The 18,881-nt window shown below is 34.4% G+C and overlaps 2 protein-coding genes across 2 annotated transcripts; one reads left to right on the forward strand and one right to left on the reverse strand.

Moving 5' to 3' along the window:
• Positions 284 to 8,177, reverse strand: LOC18596883 (RNA polymerase II C-terminal domain phosphatase-like 1). The gene is made up of 17 exons (XM_007025618.2): positions 7,359 to 8,177; positions 6,060 to 6,530; positions 5,638 to 5,848; positions 5,363 to 5,520; positions 5,164 to 5,234; positions 4,913 to 5,018; positions 4,720 to 4,803; positions 3,927 to 4,511; positions 3,747 to 3,810; positions 3,263 to 3,393; positions 3,073 to 3,126; positions 2,777 to 2,873; positions 1,976 to 2,211; positions 1,785 to 1,871; positions 1,390 to 1,455; positions 1,170 to 1,243; positions 284 to 1,074 (listed from the first exon to the last, which is right to left on the reverse strand). The coding sequence occupies exons 1-17, from the start codon at positions 7,689 to 7,691 to the stop codon at positions 966 to 968; spliced, it is 2,937 nt and encodes a 978-aa protein (XP_007025680.2). The 5' UTR covers positions 7,692 to 8,177; the 3' UTR covers positions 284 to 965.
• On the forward strand, positions 11,801 to 18,652 carry LOC18596884. Its single transcript, XM_007025621.2, has 13 exons — positions 11,801 to 12,603; positions 13,954 to 14,053; positions 14,656 to 14,995; positions 15,151 to 15,263; positions 15,445 to 15,570; positions 15,697 to 15,790; positions 15,893 to 16,000; positions 16,084 to 16,718; positions 16,986 to 17,251; positions 17,371 to 17,515; positions 17,714 to 17,811; positions 17,887 to 17,968; positions 18,273 to 18,652. The coding sequence occupies exons 1-13, from the start codon at positions 12,083 to 12,085 to the stop codon at positions 18,354 to 18,356; spliced, it is 2,712 nt and encodes a 903-aa protein (XP_007025683.2). The 5' UTR covers positions 11,801 to 12,082; the 3' UTR covers positions 18,357 to 18,652.

Raw genomic sequence — 18,881 nt, forward strand, 5'->3', positions numbered from 1 at the left:
AACAGTGTCATATAAGACTGGCTTTTGTAAAATTGATCTAGAGCCTTGTCATTATCAAATTCGATCGCCAGTTTTATCATTACACTGACTATTGCAACTTGATTTTCCATCCAAGGAAAATCAGTGAAATAAAGGGCGGGTAATTTTAGATTATATTTTTTTTCTTCATTGTTTCAAATTCTGGATTTCAGAGGAAAGGTAAGGTGGAGAAGATAACATGGAATTAAGTCATTTAAAAAAAAAAAGCAACAGCAACAGCTCTGAATGAAGCAGCTGACAAGATAGGAAAACCAAACACGTCGTAGATCATCAAAAATTGTATTACATGAGCTCAGAGAAGTGGACAAATTTCACCAATGTCAAGACTCTGGTTTCTAAGTGTAATTTGTTCTTTGGTTTTTTTCTCACGGATGGACAGAGATAGCAAACCAGTTAGTTGGGCTCTGGGCTATGGTTAGAAAGCGCTGTTGAGTCTTTCAATGACAACAAGAAGCAGTGCCTGTGCCCTGTGTCTTGCATATCAGTGCCAGTATTCCGTTACTACTGCTTCAAGAAAAAACCAAGTTCCGCCAAGAATTTGGCACATGCAGCAGCGAGTAGAGAGCTATGTTACACCTCCCTTTTTGCCACCTTGTGGCTGTGGGTTGCTAAGCATTTTTGAGGAGAAAAACCATTACATTACCGAATTTATCATCTGTCTGAATGAATGTCCACGAGGCGAGGATAAGATGGTGAATGCAAATCCTGAACATCTCCTCATGCTTTCTGGAGAATTTTAAGTCATTGACAACTCTCATCTGTCGGGCTTCAGACATGTTATGCAAGAAACACCAAGGTTTAACAGTCAACTTGGGTTGCAGGTCATCAATAGCCCTCACCCCGTTGTCTATATTGTGTACTGTACAGAAGTCACAACAGCTGCTTCACTATCAAAATGAGATATCTACCAGAAGGCTTTTAGGTCTTCAAGGAACCGGAGGAGCATTCTTGGGGTATCTACCAGAAGAGGGCATCCGCTGCAGAACTCTGGGAAACTCCGGCTTTAGGCGTTTATTTTGCATACCTTGCAATGACCTTGTCCGCATAACCAATAATACAACAAATAAGAAGGAGTAAATGGAGCAACACTTGTTTTTTCCCCAGGTAACATTACAAGTAAGATCACACACCTTGGAGAACCCTGACGTTTCTGACTATATTGACCAAGCATTGATCTTAAACTTCCAAGGGCCTTTTCAGCAGCCTAAGGGGGAGAAAAAAAGAGCATGTCCAGATGCCCAAGGGCAGATATTATACAGTTGGCAGAAATAATAGAAGTCACACAAAAGAATATGTATATATATATATATATATATATATATATATATATATATATATAAGAAGCTATACCTGCATCTTAGCCTCTTCCCATGTCAACCCAGTCCCTTTCCCTAAAACCTGCCCATCTATTTCCACCTAAACCATAAAACCAGAAAAGATAAATTGTTACAATCAGGGTGAAAAATGACTAAATATTATTAAAAGATCACAAAATTGAATTTTGCTTCTATATCCATAAAATGACCTTCTCATCATTTCTTTTACTGCCATACCAAGTAATAATTGAAGAGTTTTAAGTAGTAGATCCCCAAGGAATTCAGAGATTACTTAATTCAGGCTCTTAAAACATACAGTTCAAGCTTATGGTCTTCATTCTCAACTCTTGGTTGTTTCTTTATCCCTCATTCCAAAAAACCATTCTCAGACTTGACCTTAAAGAATAATACAATTTGTTAAATGCAAACCTGTGCATATACTTCATCTTTCTGCAATGCATTAGATGAAGATGGAGGCTGTGGTTGAAAAACTACCCCAAGGCCCTCCATCATGCACTGCAAACAAACCACACATTATCAATCAGAACTAAAGATTACATCAGTGCTACCAGTTGAACATTTTGAAAACCGAAATAACTAATAAGTTCCTAATATCTCACTAATTCTTTAAGTGCAGTGACTGAACCCATAGATTTCTTGGAGCCTTCTAGTCTTGGATCAGCAAGCCTAGATTGTTCTGATGCAGTTGAAAATGACAAAGATTCCTCTTTAGCCAATAGCTGGTTCCCAAAAGAATTCACATTACCGGGAAAGCCATTATCGTTTATGTTGTGCAACCTACTTAAATCCCCTTCAGCAGACCCAGAATCAGGCTTAATACGTGACAAGTATGTATCTGTAAGTATATTATCAGAGAGTCAGAACTGCTCCAAAAAGCCACTATAAGAATAGAGTCTAAATGACAATGCACAGTAAAAAAAGAAAAATTCCAACAAGATATCCCAGTTAAATGAAACAGAAACAAAACCAGCTCAACTTGGCCTAGTGACAAGAGTTCCATGCCATCAATGTCTTATTCAGCTTGGTGAAGCTGAGTTGTCAAGCAATTCTCTTGTGACGATTATTACCATGAGTATTTATAACATTGGCCTAACACATTATTTAAGGGGAAAAATGAAATGCATTTGCTCAAACTACTAGAAAATATAGTGTTTTTCAAAGCAGTTGCCTTTGACTATCTAGCCTCTTTGTATCCATTTTACATCACAAAGTCCAGTAAAGCAGAGACTAAGGTGTAGAGATTACTTTTTAAGTTTTTGTTTAGTGCATTGATTATTTTATTAGTCTAAAAAGCATTAGAGGGGTCTCAACCTGTCAAATTCAGATATATGGCACAACGTACTTGTAAATAACAACAGAATGATGCAAAAAGGAACAATAAAAATAGTAACACATCTTACTAGCTAAGTTTTTTATGGACTCCTCAGCAGCCTGACGTTGTGCTTCTCTTCTTGTTCTACCGACTCCTTCACCAACTTTCTCCCCAGCAAACCAAGCCTACCAGAGGAAAGAAAGAGGATAAGAAAAGGAGGAAGTCTCCATCTCAAATTTTGAAATACCATATATTATCAAAGCCAAAAATAATAACAATAATAATAATAATCAAATATTTAAATAACCCACATAATTTGTGAACAAAAAGTTCATAGTATGTAAAAGTAAAAACTTAATTTCAAGTCAAAGAGTTTATTGAAACCTCAATGGAGAATTGCAGGTCCAGGCTAGCAACCAAAGCTGGTCTAAATTCCACCTACAAATTTTAGAAACAAAAATTAGAAGCAGCAAGAATATGATGAACTAAAATAAAACATATAGGAATATTCTATTTGCAAACATAAAAAAAAAAAATTATCTATCTCAAATAATACAAATTACTTCCAAATTACCTTGGCTCCGCACTTCATTGCAATATCTTGTAAAACTCCAGCTGAAGTTTCTCCACTTGTAACAGTTCGTCCGGATTCAAAGTCAAGATCCCTGTGGCTAGACGATGATTGGCTAAGGGGCATCTCCTCACCTTAAATTGTGGAACGCCCCAAATCATAACAAAATCAAACAAAAAGTATAATAAATAGAATATAGCAACAACAGTCATTCAAACAAAACAAACAGCAAAAATAGGATGCTATAAATACCTTATCCTGCTAAAAAACTTATAACAAATACATGTCAGACCAGAATGTACTGATCTATAAACTTCCATTCAAAGCTTAGAATTGAAGTTAAATGGAAAGAAAAACAACAGTTATGGCAATTAATGTATGAAATATTCAGTAAACTTAAACCTCTGACTACTGACAATAACAAAGGGCCATTGAATAACAGGAATCGCTGCATTCATTCACTGTGCAATTAAATGTGTCAGCTCACCTGAAAATGAATGATAACTAGATGGTGTATGGTTTAACCCCAAGCGATCATCTCTATGAAGTGCCTGAAAACAAATTATGTTCTAAGATCATTATGTTTCACAGGGAGAGGTAACTTTAACCTTTCACTCTAGCATAGAAAACAGAACTACATGCCAGACCGCCACGAAGAACCAATTACCTCTTTTGACAATCTTTGATTTTCACGAAGAAGTCTATCAGATGGAATAGAACTTTCAACCTTAGGGAAAAAGGGTGGATGTCGATGTTTCTCAATATGCATTCGTTCAGAATCTAAAGGAAATTCTTTGGGAGCTGCTCGGTTCAGTTGTCGTGGGCTCATCTCTTCCTCTGCAGCAAACCAACTTCCACGTGATTGCCCACGTGGAACTGAAACTTGCATTGTAGGTCTTACAGGCGGAAATGCAGGTTCAGGTGGTGTGTGATCTCTTGTATCTTGCCCATGTTGCAAAATCAGAAGCCTCCTCCTTGTATCAGGGTCCAATTCTGATTCTGGAACCTCACCTTCTTCTCTAGCTGGGGAACTTTGCAAGCTTGGTTCTGGGACTGCAACAGGAGCCACTGGTTTAACCACTGGAGCTGCCAGAGGAAACTGCATGTTGGAAAATGAGACTATGGAAGGCTGACTTGCTGATGGTGGAATTGAACTAGAAGAAGATGGCATGGTGTACTGAAGAGAAGGGGTGAGCCTTGGATCTAGGTTAATGGCTGCTGAAGAGACTGTTGATGTAGCTGAAATTGCCTCCTGGATGAAAGAAGCAAATGAAAATGAAAAAAATTTTAATCCAACCCACACAGAAACAAAAATAAAGTCACCTCAACAAGTGACAATAACTAACAGTAAACAAAAATCAGAACTATCACACCTAATTTTAAAACTCCTAGAAAAAAAAAGAATGAAATATATAACCTTGGTTCCGTGGATCAAGAAAAAGCTTAAGAATGACAATTACCTTTAGTCTTCTTTCAACCTCAGCATCTGCCATGCCATCAAATAGAAGTGGATCTTTGTTTCCATTCAAAGCAGAAGTGTCATCCTGAGAGGCATAGCAAATTTAGTACTGGACAAGGAGCAAAGTAACAATACCAAAAATAATTTATAACTCCATAAATATTACAAAAAAGGAAAAAGCTGTCATGATTAACCTCTGAGACCAAATAGTTGCCCACATCCGGAGGTGAAGGAATATCTTTAATATCATCTTCATATGAAATTTCAGGTATTCTTTGTAAAAGGCCTTCATCAAATTCTCTGTCATCAATTTCCCGGGTTATTTCATGGAAAATTTTAAAAGGCATAAACAAATAAGACCAATTGAATTGCTCAATATTGAGTTATAAGACTGACAGGTTATGTCATGCGTATGCATATAAAAATTATTAGGGTTTTCTATTACCTGAAAAACCCGCCTCTAACATTGCAAGCAACATTTCTTGCAACGCATAAAACTGGGATAGTATTATTTGCCTACAACATAAAGAGTTGCAATAAGTGCATGTTGCCAAAAATTTTTAGAAAACTAATGCATATATTGCTCATATATGCAGTCATCAAAATTCCCATAAAGACAGAAGCCAATTTCTGATCGTGCATACTTCAGCTTGGGGAGCATAGTACGGGGCAAATGCTGGAACAACATGCACACGAGGTTGGTCTTTCTCATCCCAAACTTTTAAGCGATCATCAATAACCAGTGCCATTTTTGGATGGCATATTCCATCTTGAAACACATTAAATAAGGATTTCCTAGAACCTGTTGATACCAAAATTTAATTAGAACAAAACAACCAAGAAGTGGACCATTTCAAAAAAAAAACAGATCAAATTGCAAGGTATGGAAATAAATCAGCTTCCCTAATAACTAGCTTACCAGACTTGACACAGACAATACGATCCAACAATTCTTTCGAATTTATCAAATTTGACTCTGGATCAAGAAGTCTCCACATTTCCAGAGCATAATCCCTTTCAGCCATTGTACAAACATAAACCTCAAAACGTTTACGCCCTCTCGCAGTCAAGTAGCTTCGAAGATCCTCCCATGCAGGTCTCAATCTCACAAGAACACTAGTATCACGAATCTAGGGGAAAATATAAAGTCAATGAATGCTAATATGTCCATCAACAAAAACCGTGAGAGAACATGAAAAATTCTCTACATGATCAACTGCATAAATCCATACAGTTTCTCATTTACAGGATAGAACAAGGCAGCATTTAAACATCACACCACAAGAAAAGAACAATTGAACAATATGCAAAAGATCTTTACCAGAATTGACAAATCTATACCTGTGGATTAATGCGTGTCAGAATAATGTTTTTCTCTTGCAATCGAATGAGCGGTCGAATAATAGGTTGGTGATTGTCAGACAAGGCAGGAACAACCTCAGACTGAATCTTGATGACCTTCCCATTTTCGACAACCTGATCATTCTCTGCATACTGCTTTAATATGGCCTTATCATCTTGATAACGCTTCATCTCTGCCACCATACCCGCAACACGTTGCGGATCAACCTCGGTGGTCATCTTTCGCTGCAAAGCTTCTATTCTGTCCTCAAATGAGCGCATTGTATTCGCAACAATGAGAGTTTCATCCAGATCAAATACAATCCCAAGACATCTAAGGTTCAACATGACAAGACAAGAATCATAGAGTCCCCTTGAGACATTGAATCCCCAGAAACAGGGTCTGTCACTATTCCTAGAATACATTGCAACCAAATGGAGCTCACAATCTCCCATAGGCATCACTGCAGTCTGGAAGCACCAAATATCATCACCATCAATTCTCACAAAAATTCCAATAAGAGGACAAAAATAAAGTGTAATATCATAAAGGTTCTCACTCTATAACTGTCAGATGCAATCCAAGTTAAGTACATCCTCAAAGCACAAACTAAGTTCATGATAACAGGCTAACAACAACAATTACAAGATAAATGCCCATATCTATCTAAAGGTGAACTCAGAGATTTCCCATCAAATGGTACCCACCTTAATAAATTCAGGCATAGGGCTTCAAACAGTTCAGCTGACATTTCTGGGCAGTTTACATGAAGTTGAGAGAGTTCTTACAGTCCATATTTTCACTTTTTTTGGTACATACAGTTCATGGGTTCACTAAAATTGTCAAGAATTTGATAATCAATAAGTCAATAATTCCCTGAAATATCAGTTCATATTTCCCTTTCTGGACTAAAAACTAAAGTTTCAGACAGTCATCCAAGATTAGGGCATCAGAAACTTCACTAAAATTGTCAAAAAATCTCATAGTTCCAGAAGTTCATGCATTTTCAGTTCAGACAGTTCTTACAAAATCAGGAGCTACAATAGGTTCATTTCCCAAATTCTCTAAGTTCAAGCATTTTTTTCACATGTACATGGGTTCTGCACAAATCGTCTAAATTTCAACTTGGGTCGTGTAAAAATACTTGTCCGGTAAAGAGTCCAGTAAAGAAGTAGTTTCTTGGCAATTTTAACATTAATTTATTCAACTTATTATTTCCCCTTTGTTTAGCCCAATCTTATTTTAATCTTTTCATTTCTGGGTTTTGTTCAAGTTGATGGCAATTGGTGGGGCTATACCTTGTTGTCTCTGATACATTCGGAGTGCAAAAGATGAAGCGGAGGCGAGTCCTGAGAAGAAGAGTAGTTGTTGTCCTTTGACGATTCCATTTTGAAGCAAATCCCACTACTAGTAATGGTATGTAGCACTGCCAGTGGTGGACATCTCTCACTGCCTTGCGTCAAATATTCTATTCTGATTTCCTTCATTTCTTCTTCCATCACCATTATTTTCCTCTCATCTTCTTCTTCCCTTAGCTGTTGTTGTTGTTGTAGTTGTTGTTGTGGATAAATCTCCACCTCCCCCAACACCTCCTCCCCTCGATACACAACCGATTTGTACATACTCGTCATCAGATTCAGATCCTCAATTTCTCGTTCAATTTCTCATCAAAATCTCGTTCATCAACAACAACAACAAAACAAAACACAAAGTTTTTACTAGTTGTTTCGATCGATTCGAATTCTTTAAGATTTGACCAGATTTTTTGCAGATTGCAAGTTCAATAACAATAAACTGAAACCAAATTGAAGGATCAAAGGCAAAAATTAGGGTTTCTCCTTTTTTTTGGTCAGATTTGTTTACGTAGATCTGTGAATTTTTTGGGTGTTTGATCTGAAAAAAAAAATTTGAAAAACCCTAATAATGGATGGCTTCTTTCTTTTCTCGCTTGCTTTCTTCTTCGCCTCGATTGATTTGTTGATTTTCGATTTTGCTTTTCTAATTTTCCCGTCTAGGAGAAAATATTTAAAAAAAGAAAAAACAATCAATGGTTTTTAGGGTTTGTGTTTTGGTGTTGAAGAAGCGAGAAAACCCTAGATCCAGAAAGCGATAGGTCAAAAATAATACTCCATTGCGTCTTTTGTCTATAATATTAAACAATTATAAATTTAGTGCGAATGCTTAGCGCGAAGGGGAGGGGCTGATTTCTAATTTCCCCATTTTTGCGAAGTCTTAAGATGACGTGCTTGCTGCCGTTTTGGAGAAACTTGGAAACGCCTAATGGAGGGACGTATGTGACGATATGGATAAACTTCGTAGCGTTTAATGATATTTCTGAAACTCTGGATTGGGTTTAACCTATTCTATACGTGGCGGGTTCCTATGGGTTAGCCGCTTATATGGCTGTAGTTTTAGATTCGGTCTCCTGCTTTGACCTCTCGTGTTAGATTTCTAACCCTTTTTCTCTGATGAAATTACCTAACTTTTTGATGTCAAAAATATAAATTAAAATATTAATGGATTTAATTAGTGATTAATATTTTGTAAATGAAAAATTGATTGTTGTGTCTCATTCATCAATCTCTTCAATTGGATTAGGAAAATGTCATTCTATCTTAACTTAGTAAATACAATATTACTTGTAGATTGCAATTTAATTATTTATTATTGTATTTATTTAATAGTATCATAATTATATCGTAACTTTAATAATATCTTTATCGAACAACATCCTAACTTATAATCTATACAGTCACTATTATTAACATATTAAATTTATAACCAAATTATGCTTACTTTACTTTCAAATATTCTCTTAACTAACAATTTAATTGCTAAAGGAGAAAAGCATAACAAGCAGCCGAATTTCGGTACAAAAAATAAATAAAATAATAGAACCTCGTCAATATTATAAAAGTCAAATAAAAAAATAATATTTATTAGTTGGATTTATTGTTGACTTTTTTATATGAAATATTTTTAAGATAGTCGAAATAAAATTTATTAAAAATATATATAGCTTAAAATCTTTACAAAATAAAATAAAAATTGAAACAATTACAAATAAATAGGAATAAGAAATAAAAAATATTAAGGACAAGTTATCGTAAGATGTTAGTTGGCAATCCTTCTCTCAATGGTTTGGCTTAAATGATAATTTACTAGCTTAGAAGCACCACCTACTCCTCCAATCAATCATGTTCATAATTCTTATAAGGGGAAAAACTATGATTAATTTTGGTCCCTTCCGTTATTATTTTTATCAGATCTAATGTATTGCTGGCTCCTAATCTTTAAATGCAGATATTAAACCTCCTCCCCTCCATCTCCTCTACCATTCAATTTGCCACAGTGCCCCTAGTTCAGCTGTTCAACCTCTAACTTGATTTCGGTTTGGACAAATCACGTTACCAAATACAAGAGGAACAAGGGCTTTCCTCAGAGGTGGAGGGAGAGACGGGGGGCGGAGCGTTCCTTTGGAACTGAGGGTCATGAATTTTTGAAAATTTTTATATATTATATATTTTAAAATAATTTTTATTAAATAATTAATATAATTAAAAATAATAAAATAGTTTTACAAATTTTATTTAATTTTATTCAAATTTTTAAATTTTTTTAATATTTTAAGTTTCTCCACCCATTTTGTTTTATTTTTTGTCATTATATTGTGAAATTATAAAAAAGTAAAGTTTTTATTTAATTTTTTTATTTATATTACTATTATTATTTATATTTATTTAGTTTTTTCAATTATATTCTATTTGCTCATATATTTTAAGTTGCTATAGATTTTTTGTTTTAAATTTTTACGAATAATCAATCATATTTTATTTTTATTACATAAATTATATCTCCTACTTGTCATGATTTTTTTCTGTTATGTGGATTTTATTTTTAATGATTTTAATTTTTAAAAATTAAAAAATTAATTATTGTATATGTAATTTTTAAATATAAGTTCAAGTGTTACATTATTGGTTATTGTTTAAAATTTCACTAATATATTATTTTTTATTAATCCTAATTATATAAAAAAAATTATTTTGAGTATATGTTTTTAATATGCTTTACGTTTTATATTTAGTTGAAAGAAAATTATCTTGAGTATAACAAAATATTATTAATTTTGTATATCATATATAACTATTTATATTTTATACATTATAATTTAATATTTAGTATTATAAACTTAAATATAATAAAATAAAAATATTACATGTTGATTAGATTAATTTTTTAATCGTTTATATCGATAAAAACAAAACTTCAAAACAAAATGGATGATAAGTTTCTTACAAATAATTTAATTGTTTATATTTAAAAATATATTACCATCGTCGAACAAAATTTTCCTAAAACGCTAATATAAATTTTTTTATTTACATGTTATATAAAATTATTATTTATTTTAAATCTTTTGATTATTAATGATTAAATTTAATATATTAATTTTAAAAATTTTTAATTTTTATTTTTTTTAACCTTTACCCCTCCAATGAAAATTGGCTAGCTCCGTGCCGTTAGGGAGAGACATGGTCCCCAAATGCTTTTAATAATAATATTATATATATTAATATATATTATGTTTTCAAATTTTTTTATATAGTATCTAATATTTTTTGAAAAAAAAAATTGTGTTTTGTGGATAAATTTTGTTTTCATGACGAGTTACACAAATAATTTTTTTGGTAAAATGATAAAAAATTGTGATTAAATAAGTTACTTTTTGAATTGAAAACGTTTTGATAATTTTATTAAGTGAAATTAATGGCGTAATCTTTTATGAGAATAAAATTGAGTCATAAAATGTTAATTAAAAAAATAAATAACAGATAATTATGTGAGAAATTTTGAAATTAGAATGTAGGTGAAATTTACTTATATATATATATATATATATATATATATATTATGTTCCAAAATGAAATCTGGAAAATTTTAATTTATTAAATTTTAAAAAAGCTTGATAATATCAAATATTGTAAAGTTTTTCTGAAAACAAAATGTAAAGTTTAAAACTAAAAATTAACGGTTAAAAAGGAGAAGATATAGGTGAAAATACTGATGTGTAAAGGGTAAAAGATCCTGAATCCACTCGTAGAAATCAGGATCAAATTGTTAAAGTAAAGTTGTTACTGCTAGCTATATAATTTACAGTATTCTTTGATACGGATGGACCGTCAGATTCTATTATTTAATTTTTATTTTAATAAATTTAATAAGTTGATGACTAACGTTTTATGCATTTGTGAAACCTCGATGTAATAATCGAGATGCCATTAAAATATTCAAATAGTAGACTATGAAAGTCTTTTTTTTTTTGTGTTGACAAGGAGAAAATTCAGGTTTGTTTTATAATAAGGTTGTAGTATATCCGTTTTAGAATAAGATTGTGATATATTATATGATATTATATATCTCACGAGATATTAAAAATAATAAAATAATAGAACAAGTTAATAGGCAAATTGAAAAACACAGTAAATGAAGTTATATTTGTAAAATTTAAATATAAAAATGTAAGCTATCAACTTATGTTTAATCTCATTTATTTTATTAATACAATAATATATATATATATATATTTACTTATTTTTATAAATAAAAATATCAAAATAAAAAATCTTAACATAATTGTGTTACATTTTATCTATTTTATGAAAGGTATATTTGTATTATTTCTACCCATTAAAAATGAGATGGTCATTAGGGTAGAAATGCACTCTTTCATAGAATAAAAACTGGACCCAAATCAAAATGGCAGCCCGAAAGCCCCCAAATACCCAGAAGCTCACTCCTCTTTGACATAAAAGGCTAAAACCTTGTTCTTCTCTCAGCTCACCATCTAAGAGAGAGAAAGAGAGAGAAAGGGATAGAGAAAGAGAGACCTTCTTCATTTTCATTTCAAAAATCTTGAAGTCTCAATTTATTGTCTTTCTTTGCCCAAAATACCCTTCTCTTTCTTTTCAATGCCAAATCCGAGATAGCGCCCACCAGAGAGGAACGCAGGCCCCAAACCATGATCGTTCGGACTTACGGTCGCCGCAACCGTGGTTTAACCAGGACATTCTCCGACTCTCTGGACGACGACGTCTCCGACTCCCCTCCCCTCTCCCAAGAAACGGCGCCGTCTCAGGACATCTACAGTTTCCCTTTTACCTCTCAAGAGTCCTCTTCTTTTTGGCCATCCTCTCAAGAATTCAACGACGACGTTTACAAAAACCAAGTAACGACCCATAGAACAACTAGTAATTTCGATTTTGACGATTCGCGAAACGGCGTCGTCAGGAGATCCAAGAAACAGAAGAAAAATCAGAGCAAAACCGAGGTAGGGTATTCTTCTATGCCCTGGATTTCGTCGACTTCGACTCTGATGGAGGCTCAAGAATTCGGGGAAATGATGGAGCACGTTGACGAGGTTAATTTCGCGCTTGATGGGTTAAAGAAAGGCCAGCCAGTGAGGATCAGAAGAGCGAGTTTCTTGTCTCTGCTTTCAATTTGCGGCACAGCCCAACAGAGGAGACTTTTGAGAACTCATGGGTATGTTGAATTCTTTTGGGTTTTTTAGCTTTGAGATGTGCTTTGTTGAAATTTATTGATTTGGGTATCTGGTAGTGTTAATTTTGCTTGGATTTTTGAAATCTGAATGATCATGAAATTATTTTATCGATTCAAAGGGATTAGGGGTGTTTTAAAGTGTGGTTTAAGGCTTTAAGGGATATAAGAATTAGAATTTTTAGGAAGAGTTTGAAAATTTAAATCCCTTCCGTTGATCTCTAGGCTCTAAGTAAATCTTTCTTCTCGATTTAGTTAAAGAAATGAGAAATGTATCAAAGGTTTAGGTCTTCCTTGAAGGCCAATTTATTAGGAAATATATATATTTTTTAAATTAGGAAATTATTTTGATAGTTGTAGTTTTGTATTATTTAGACCACAAATTTTGAGTTAGGAACTTTGGAGCTGAAAATTATTGTTTGGCTGTTAATTTGTGAATCTAATAGTATTAAGAGTGTCTATGTTAATTCTGTTCTAAAATATATATTTTCCTATATTATTGACAGCAGCTGAAAAGTTCTAAAATTTGAAGTACTATAATACCTTCAAAGGTCTGAGGGCCATTAAACATGACATAGCCTTTTTATAAATAATATCTTAAGGGGATGAAAAGTGATGAGGAAGAAGATATGTAAGACGTATATTTTGACTGATCTTTTAAGAAGCAATGTAATTAATTTTTTTTTGATGTCCTCATTGACTATCTTCCAATTTCAGTAATGTTTTCGATCTTTCTTAAACTGTTATTTATTGCTTGAACTACATAACTGAATTGGAACTCAGTAAGTTTAGGTATGCCCAACTGGTTCATTTAGTTAATGACTTGATTGTATAGGTACATGTAAAGATCCACAGGAACATATAATTAGCTTAGCTTCTCTTTGAGATTTGCATAACCATGTCTTTACATGCACTATGTTCTTTGTAAGCATCTGGATATGTGTTTTCGTTTGTATAAAAGCTTTCTAAGAAAGTAGCTTAAGGTACTTTAGCATATGAGGTCATCCATGATAGGATCAGCGACCCTCGTAATTTGTTGTTATTGTCTATTGACTGCTTCTTTTTTAATCTTTTGGAGAGATTGTCCATTGACCTTCTCAGCTTATTTGATTTTCTGATTTTTACATTAAATTTTTTCTGGTTGAATACTTGTTTCACTCTCTATCTAAAAGAATGCTATAGATATTAGATTGGTCTTAGTGGTTTTCCATTGAGTATTATTTTCTTGCTTAGACTGAGCATATGCATGATGATTCCTCATGTCTTCTGGAAGTCAGAATTATTGTGATGCACATTGTTGTCCTTACGCTAGCTTTTCAAATATGTTCATTTCAGGATGGCAAAGACAATAATCGATGCTATTTTGGGCCTCAACTTTGATGACACCCCAAGCAATCTGGCTGCTGTGGCCCTTTTCTATGTCTTAACCAGTGATGTAAGTTTGACAGCACTCAAAGCTGTACCTCAGTGACTATTTATGAATCTATATGTAATTTTTGCTTAATAGTCAAGGATATTATGCAAACAGGGTTCTTGTGAGAAGATTTGGATCCAGGATTAAATTGAAAGTTAACAATGAAGAATCCCAAACTTATTAGTACTATTATTTATGCATGAGTATACTTAGCAAAAGTGGGTCTTCAAGTGCAGTCTTACATGTATTGCTATCATTAAAGGTGGATGTCAATCTGTGCTGCCATTCATCTTAATTATATCTTCAGTTGAATTTTATTAATACTGAGTGAGAGAAAAATGTAAACATGCTTATTTATTTTAAAATAATTTTGAAGTTCAGATGTTGAGGAATCCATGCTTAGATGCGTGAAGGGAATTATTTATTTTAGGTGAATGTATTATTTCTAGGTGTTCCAAGAAGATCAAATATCAATTATGCGTCATAATTTATGAGTTGTAGCTTTTATACTTTTGGTCTGTTTGCATCAATGTTTTAGACCAATATTTGCATATGTTGAATGAAATGTTTTGGACATGACAATTATAATATTCATCAAGGTTTGTGTGAATTTATTATGTCAGGGTCAGGATGAGCATCTCCTGGAATCACCTAGTTGCATTCGGTTTCTAATTAAACTTTTGAAGCCAGTCATTCCCACTGCTAAAGAAAACAAAACAGGGAAAGTGGGCTCTAAGCTTTTGGCATTACGCAAGGGAGCCGACATGTCACGGGATACAACTAAAATGTTGGATTCAAGCTCTGCTGCCATTATTTCCAAAGTTGAGGAAATTCTTGTTAGTTGCAAGGAAATGAAGTCAAGACATGGGGATGATAGTGGTTTAAGAAGGCCAGAGTTAATACCAAAATGGATAGCTTTGTTGACTTTGGAGAAAGCTTGTTTGTCTAAAATTTCTCTTGAAGGTATATTATGGAAATATCTAAGATTTTTAAGTATTTATTTTATAGATTGATTGGAACTGTAATTGTAGTTCAATGTAGCACAACCACGTATATATACTTTTTCTGCTTGTTGCTGATTGCTTTCATGTTTCTTTGCATTGGTTTCAATCATACAGATACAACTGGTACAGTAAGGAAAACTGGGGGCAATTTCAAGGAGAAACTGAGAGAGCTTGGAGGACTTGATGCTGTCTTTGAAGTGGCCATGGAGTGCCATTCTGTTATGGAGGTCTGAGCTTGTATGTTATATCTCATTTCTGTTCTGTTGCATTTCAACCGAAGGAAATTAAGAAATCTTGCTTTAAATTTTCAGAAAGTCATCTGGTTCCATTTCTTACTAGCAATTTTTGATGCATATATATGTGAAAAAATATTCAGAGGTGACATGTAATGTGTTCACTTGTCTGCAGGTTAGGGTAAAGCAGAGTTTACCTTCACCTCATATTGAAGATAAAAAGGATGTGCAGAGCCTGGTGCTGCTTTCGAAATGTTTGAAAATCATGGAAAATGCGGCATTCCTCAGCAGTGACAATCAGGTATGTAAGTTGCAATTTTGAGTTATTTTGTTTTTATTTTCTTTTTCCACTTAGTTTGTATAACTTAAAACTGCCACTTGATGTTAAGCTGTTAGATTCTAAATGTTCATTTTTCTTTCATTGTAGAGTCATCTGCTAGAAATGAAAGGCCAATTGAACTCTGATGGATGTCGACTATCTTTTACGAGGCTTGTCATAAGTGTAATCAAGATTCTCTCAGGTTACTGGTGTTGCAATTACTACTTCCAATCTTTTCTTTTAATCTTCTTTTTAACTGCTGAAATATTTTCACATTGTGATTTACTAATATTGTTGTTTCCAGGGCTTTATCTTAAGAGTTCTTCTGCATCATCCAGTACTGAAAGGGCTTTTAGTAATTCTAAAGCAAGGGTTGACACTGATGAATTGGCTCTGGCTGCAGATTGTAAAGGTAATGGGCAGTCCTGATATTATTATAAATATATATTTCTAGCAGCTGCTGTCTGACTTGATTGATTCTCTTTAATCTTGCAGTGGGTAGGCATGATGTTATCTCTGTCAATTCATCTGAAAAGTCCTCTAGCTTGGAGTGGTCCTTCTCTGAAAAGAGCTTCAATATATCTCAGAGTGATCCAGGGCCCTCCACTCATTGTTTGGGTCGTTCTGTATCCAGTTTTCGAAGTACACCTACGTCCACCAATGATAGTTACTTACTGAAGATGAGAATCCATTCTTCCTTGTCCAGCTCAAGTAGTGGGAAATTAGGAAGTTCAGATGATGGAATACCTGTGACAAGCAATGGGTCAGGGACTCTTTGTGAGAGACCTGATGATACAAAAGCTGGTAAATGGCAACTTTTAGAGGATAGTCAGGATCCTTATGCATTCGGTGAAGATGATTTTGTGCCTTCAAAGTGGGACTTACTATCTCGGAAACAAAAGATACCCCGAACTAAAAAACATGAGAAACTTGGGCTAAGAAATGGAGAAATCCAAGATGAGCATCAATTCCAATTTACAATTAGCCAACAAGAATCAAGTAATGGGGAAATTTGCCAGACGGAATTTACCAATGAAGAATATCGTCATTCTAATGCAACTTCTGGTTCTCAAAGTGCTGAAGAAGAATATTCCAGCCTTCTATCAGACTGCCTTCTTGCTGCTGTGAAGGTATTCTTAAATATGTAGTTTACAGTGGCTTGTTTTAGCTTCAATGGGTTAATCATATGTATGATTGCAATGAGGTGAAAGGAAGTTACCATTTGTCCTTGTTCTGCTTTTCGAATCCTTGAATGGTATTGAATGGATTAAATAGGCCTGCGCAATTTTATAGACAATATAAAACTGGCTTTGCTTATAACATCTTGATATCCTGTGTGTTTTCTCTCTTACTAGAGTGGTTTTTTTAAATCAAATGGTGGCGTGTTATCTTGGCAGGTTTTGATGAATTTAACAAATGACAACCCTCTCGGCTGTCAGCAAATTGCTGCCTCTGGGGCCCTAGAGACCTTGTCTACATTGATTGCGAGTCACTTCCCTTCATTCTGCTCATATTTGCCTCGTGTCAGTGAAATGGAAGAGAATTCTCTTAGTTTAGAACTTCATGACCGGAACGACAGACCTCTTACTGATCCAGAGTTGGATTTCCTTGTAGCAATACTGGGTCTGCTTGTGAACCTAGTAGAGAAGGATGAACACAACAGGTTGATTTACCTTTGTATTCTGTGCAGTGGCTTACACAGCAAAGTAGAGAGGTCATTTATGCCTTTTTATACTCATAGCTGCGAGCGCGTAACAGTGAAGTGCTAATATTTCTATGCAGATCACGGCTTGCAGCGGCTTCTGTTTTCGTACCAAATTCAGAAGGGTTAGCAGAGAAGAGTCAAATGGCTGTAATTCCACTGCTATGTGCCATCTTCCTCGCAAACCAAGGAGAAGATGATGCAGCTGGGGAAGTTCTGCCTTGGGTGAGGACTTCTTCTCAATATGTTATGGAGTCTGGGCATTATTTCTCTGCTTCCACCCTACCCCCCTCCCCCTTTTTCCCCCTTTCCTCTCATTCCTCATGATTCAGAGAATTAAAGCATTATGTATGTTATGCTAGTGAGCTCCAATAATTTATCATGATTGGCATGCCTTAATCTTTTTTGTATTGCATTACACAGAATGACGAGGCTGCTGTGCTACAAGAAGAGAAAGAAGCGGAGAAGATGATTTTAGAAGCCTACGCAGCTCTACTACTTGCATTTCTTTCTACTGAAAGGTTGGTATGCTTTATATCTTTCCCAGTGCTCAGTTTCCACGTTTACATACTAAAGTATTTTGCCCCCTTTGACAGTAAGAGCACACGAAATGCAATTGCTGATTGTCTCCCAAATCACAGCCTGGCAATTCTGGTACCTGTGTTGGAGAGATTTGTGGTATGTCTTTAATCTGTGTACCATCAATTATGAAATTAGCACCAAAATAGTAGTAGATTGACATCATCTGTCAGTTGATCATAGCTCATTCATCATGAGCAAGATAAATTGGACTTTAGACAAAAGTTTAGGCCAGGTATTTTGACTATAGGGTTTATTAGTTGGTCATGGTTTGATATGCCCTTCCATTGACTGGAAAGCAATTTGCGGAATTTGGGCCTTGAAATTACTGAATTATTGGAACTTTGGTACGTTTTTATGCAATTTGATAATCTGTAACTTGCTTTCTTTTCTCCACCTGCAGGCATTTCATTTTACACTAAACATGATTTCTCCAGAGACTCATAAAGCTGTGGTTGAAGTGATTGAATCATGTCGGATACCGTGAGAACTGATGAAATAATCTGTACAGCCTTGTCTTCCTTTTTAGATTAGCTGTTTGTTATCACACAATGCCAGTGCCCACGAGGATGGGATTGGGCAGCACACTGTACTGACGACAGACCTCTATTATAGTCCATTGACCCCGTTTGTTTGTTTTTACCCCACAATTTTCCCTTTATTAGTTTTTATTTTTTTGACAATAGTATTCTTTGTAGCACTATTCCATCATCTTGATGCAGGCCAAGACTCGTGTATATGAAAGTTAAAGTATAATCATGTAGTTTTCAATTGTCTTGTGCATGTCATGTTGTATAATTGTACATATATGCATTACTTTTTGTCATGAAAATATATGTCAACTTAAGGAGATGATATTTCTCTTAACGTTGGCTGTAAATGGATATGGGTGACAGCCCCTCACCGTGCCTGCATTCCTGCATTTCTGGGCTAGTTCATAAGTAATTGTCAAGCGGTTTACCATTCAAACCAGAGTTCCAGTCCTGCTGAACATTTTTGGCTCTGGCTAGTG

Source organism: Theobroma cacao, chromosome 6 (genome assembly GCF_000208745.1).
Source record: "Theobroma cacao cultivar B97-61/B2 chromosome 6, Criollo_cocoa_genome_V2, whole genome shotgun sequence".
Lineage (NCBI taxonomy): Eukaryota > Viridiplantae > Streptophyta > Magnoliopsida > Malvales > Malvaceae > Theobroma > Theobroma cacao.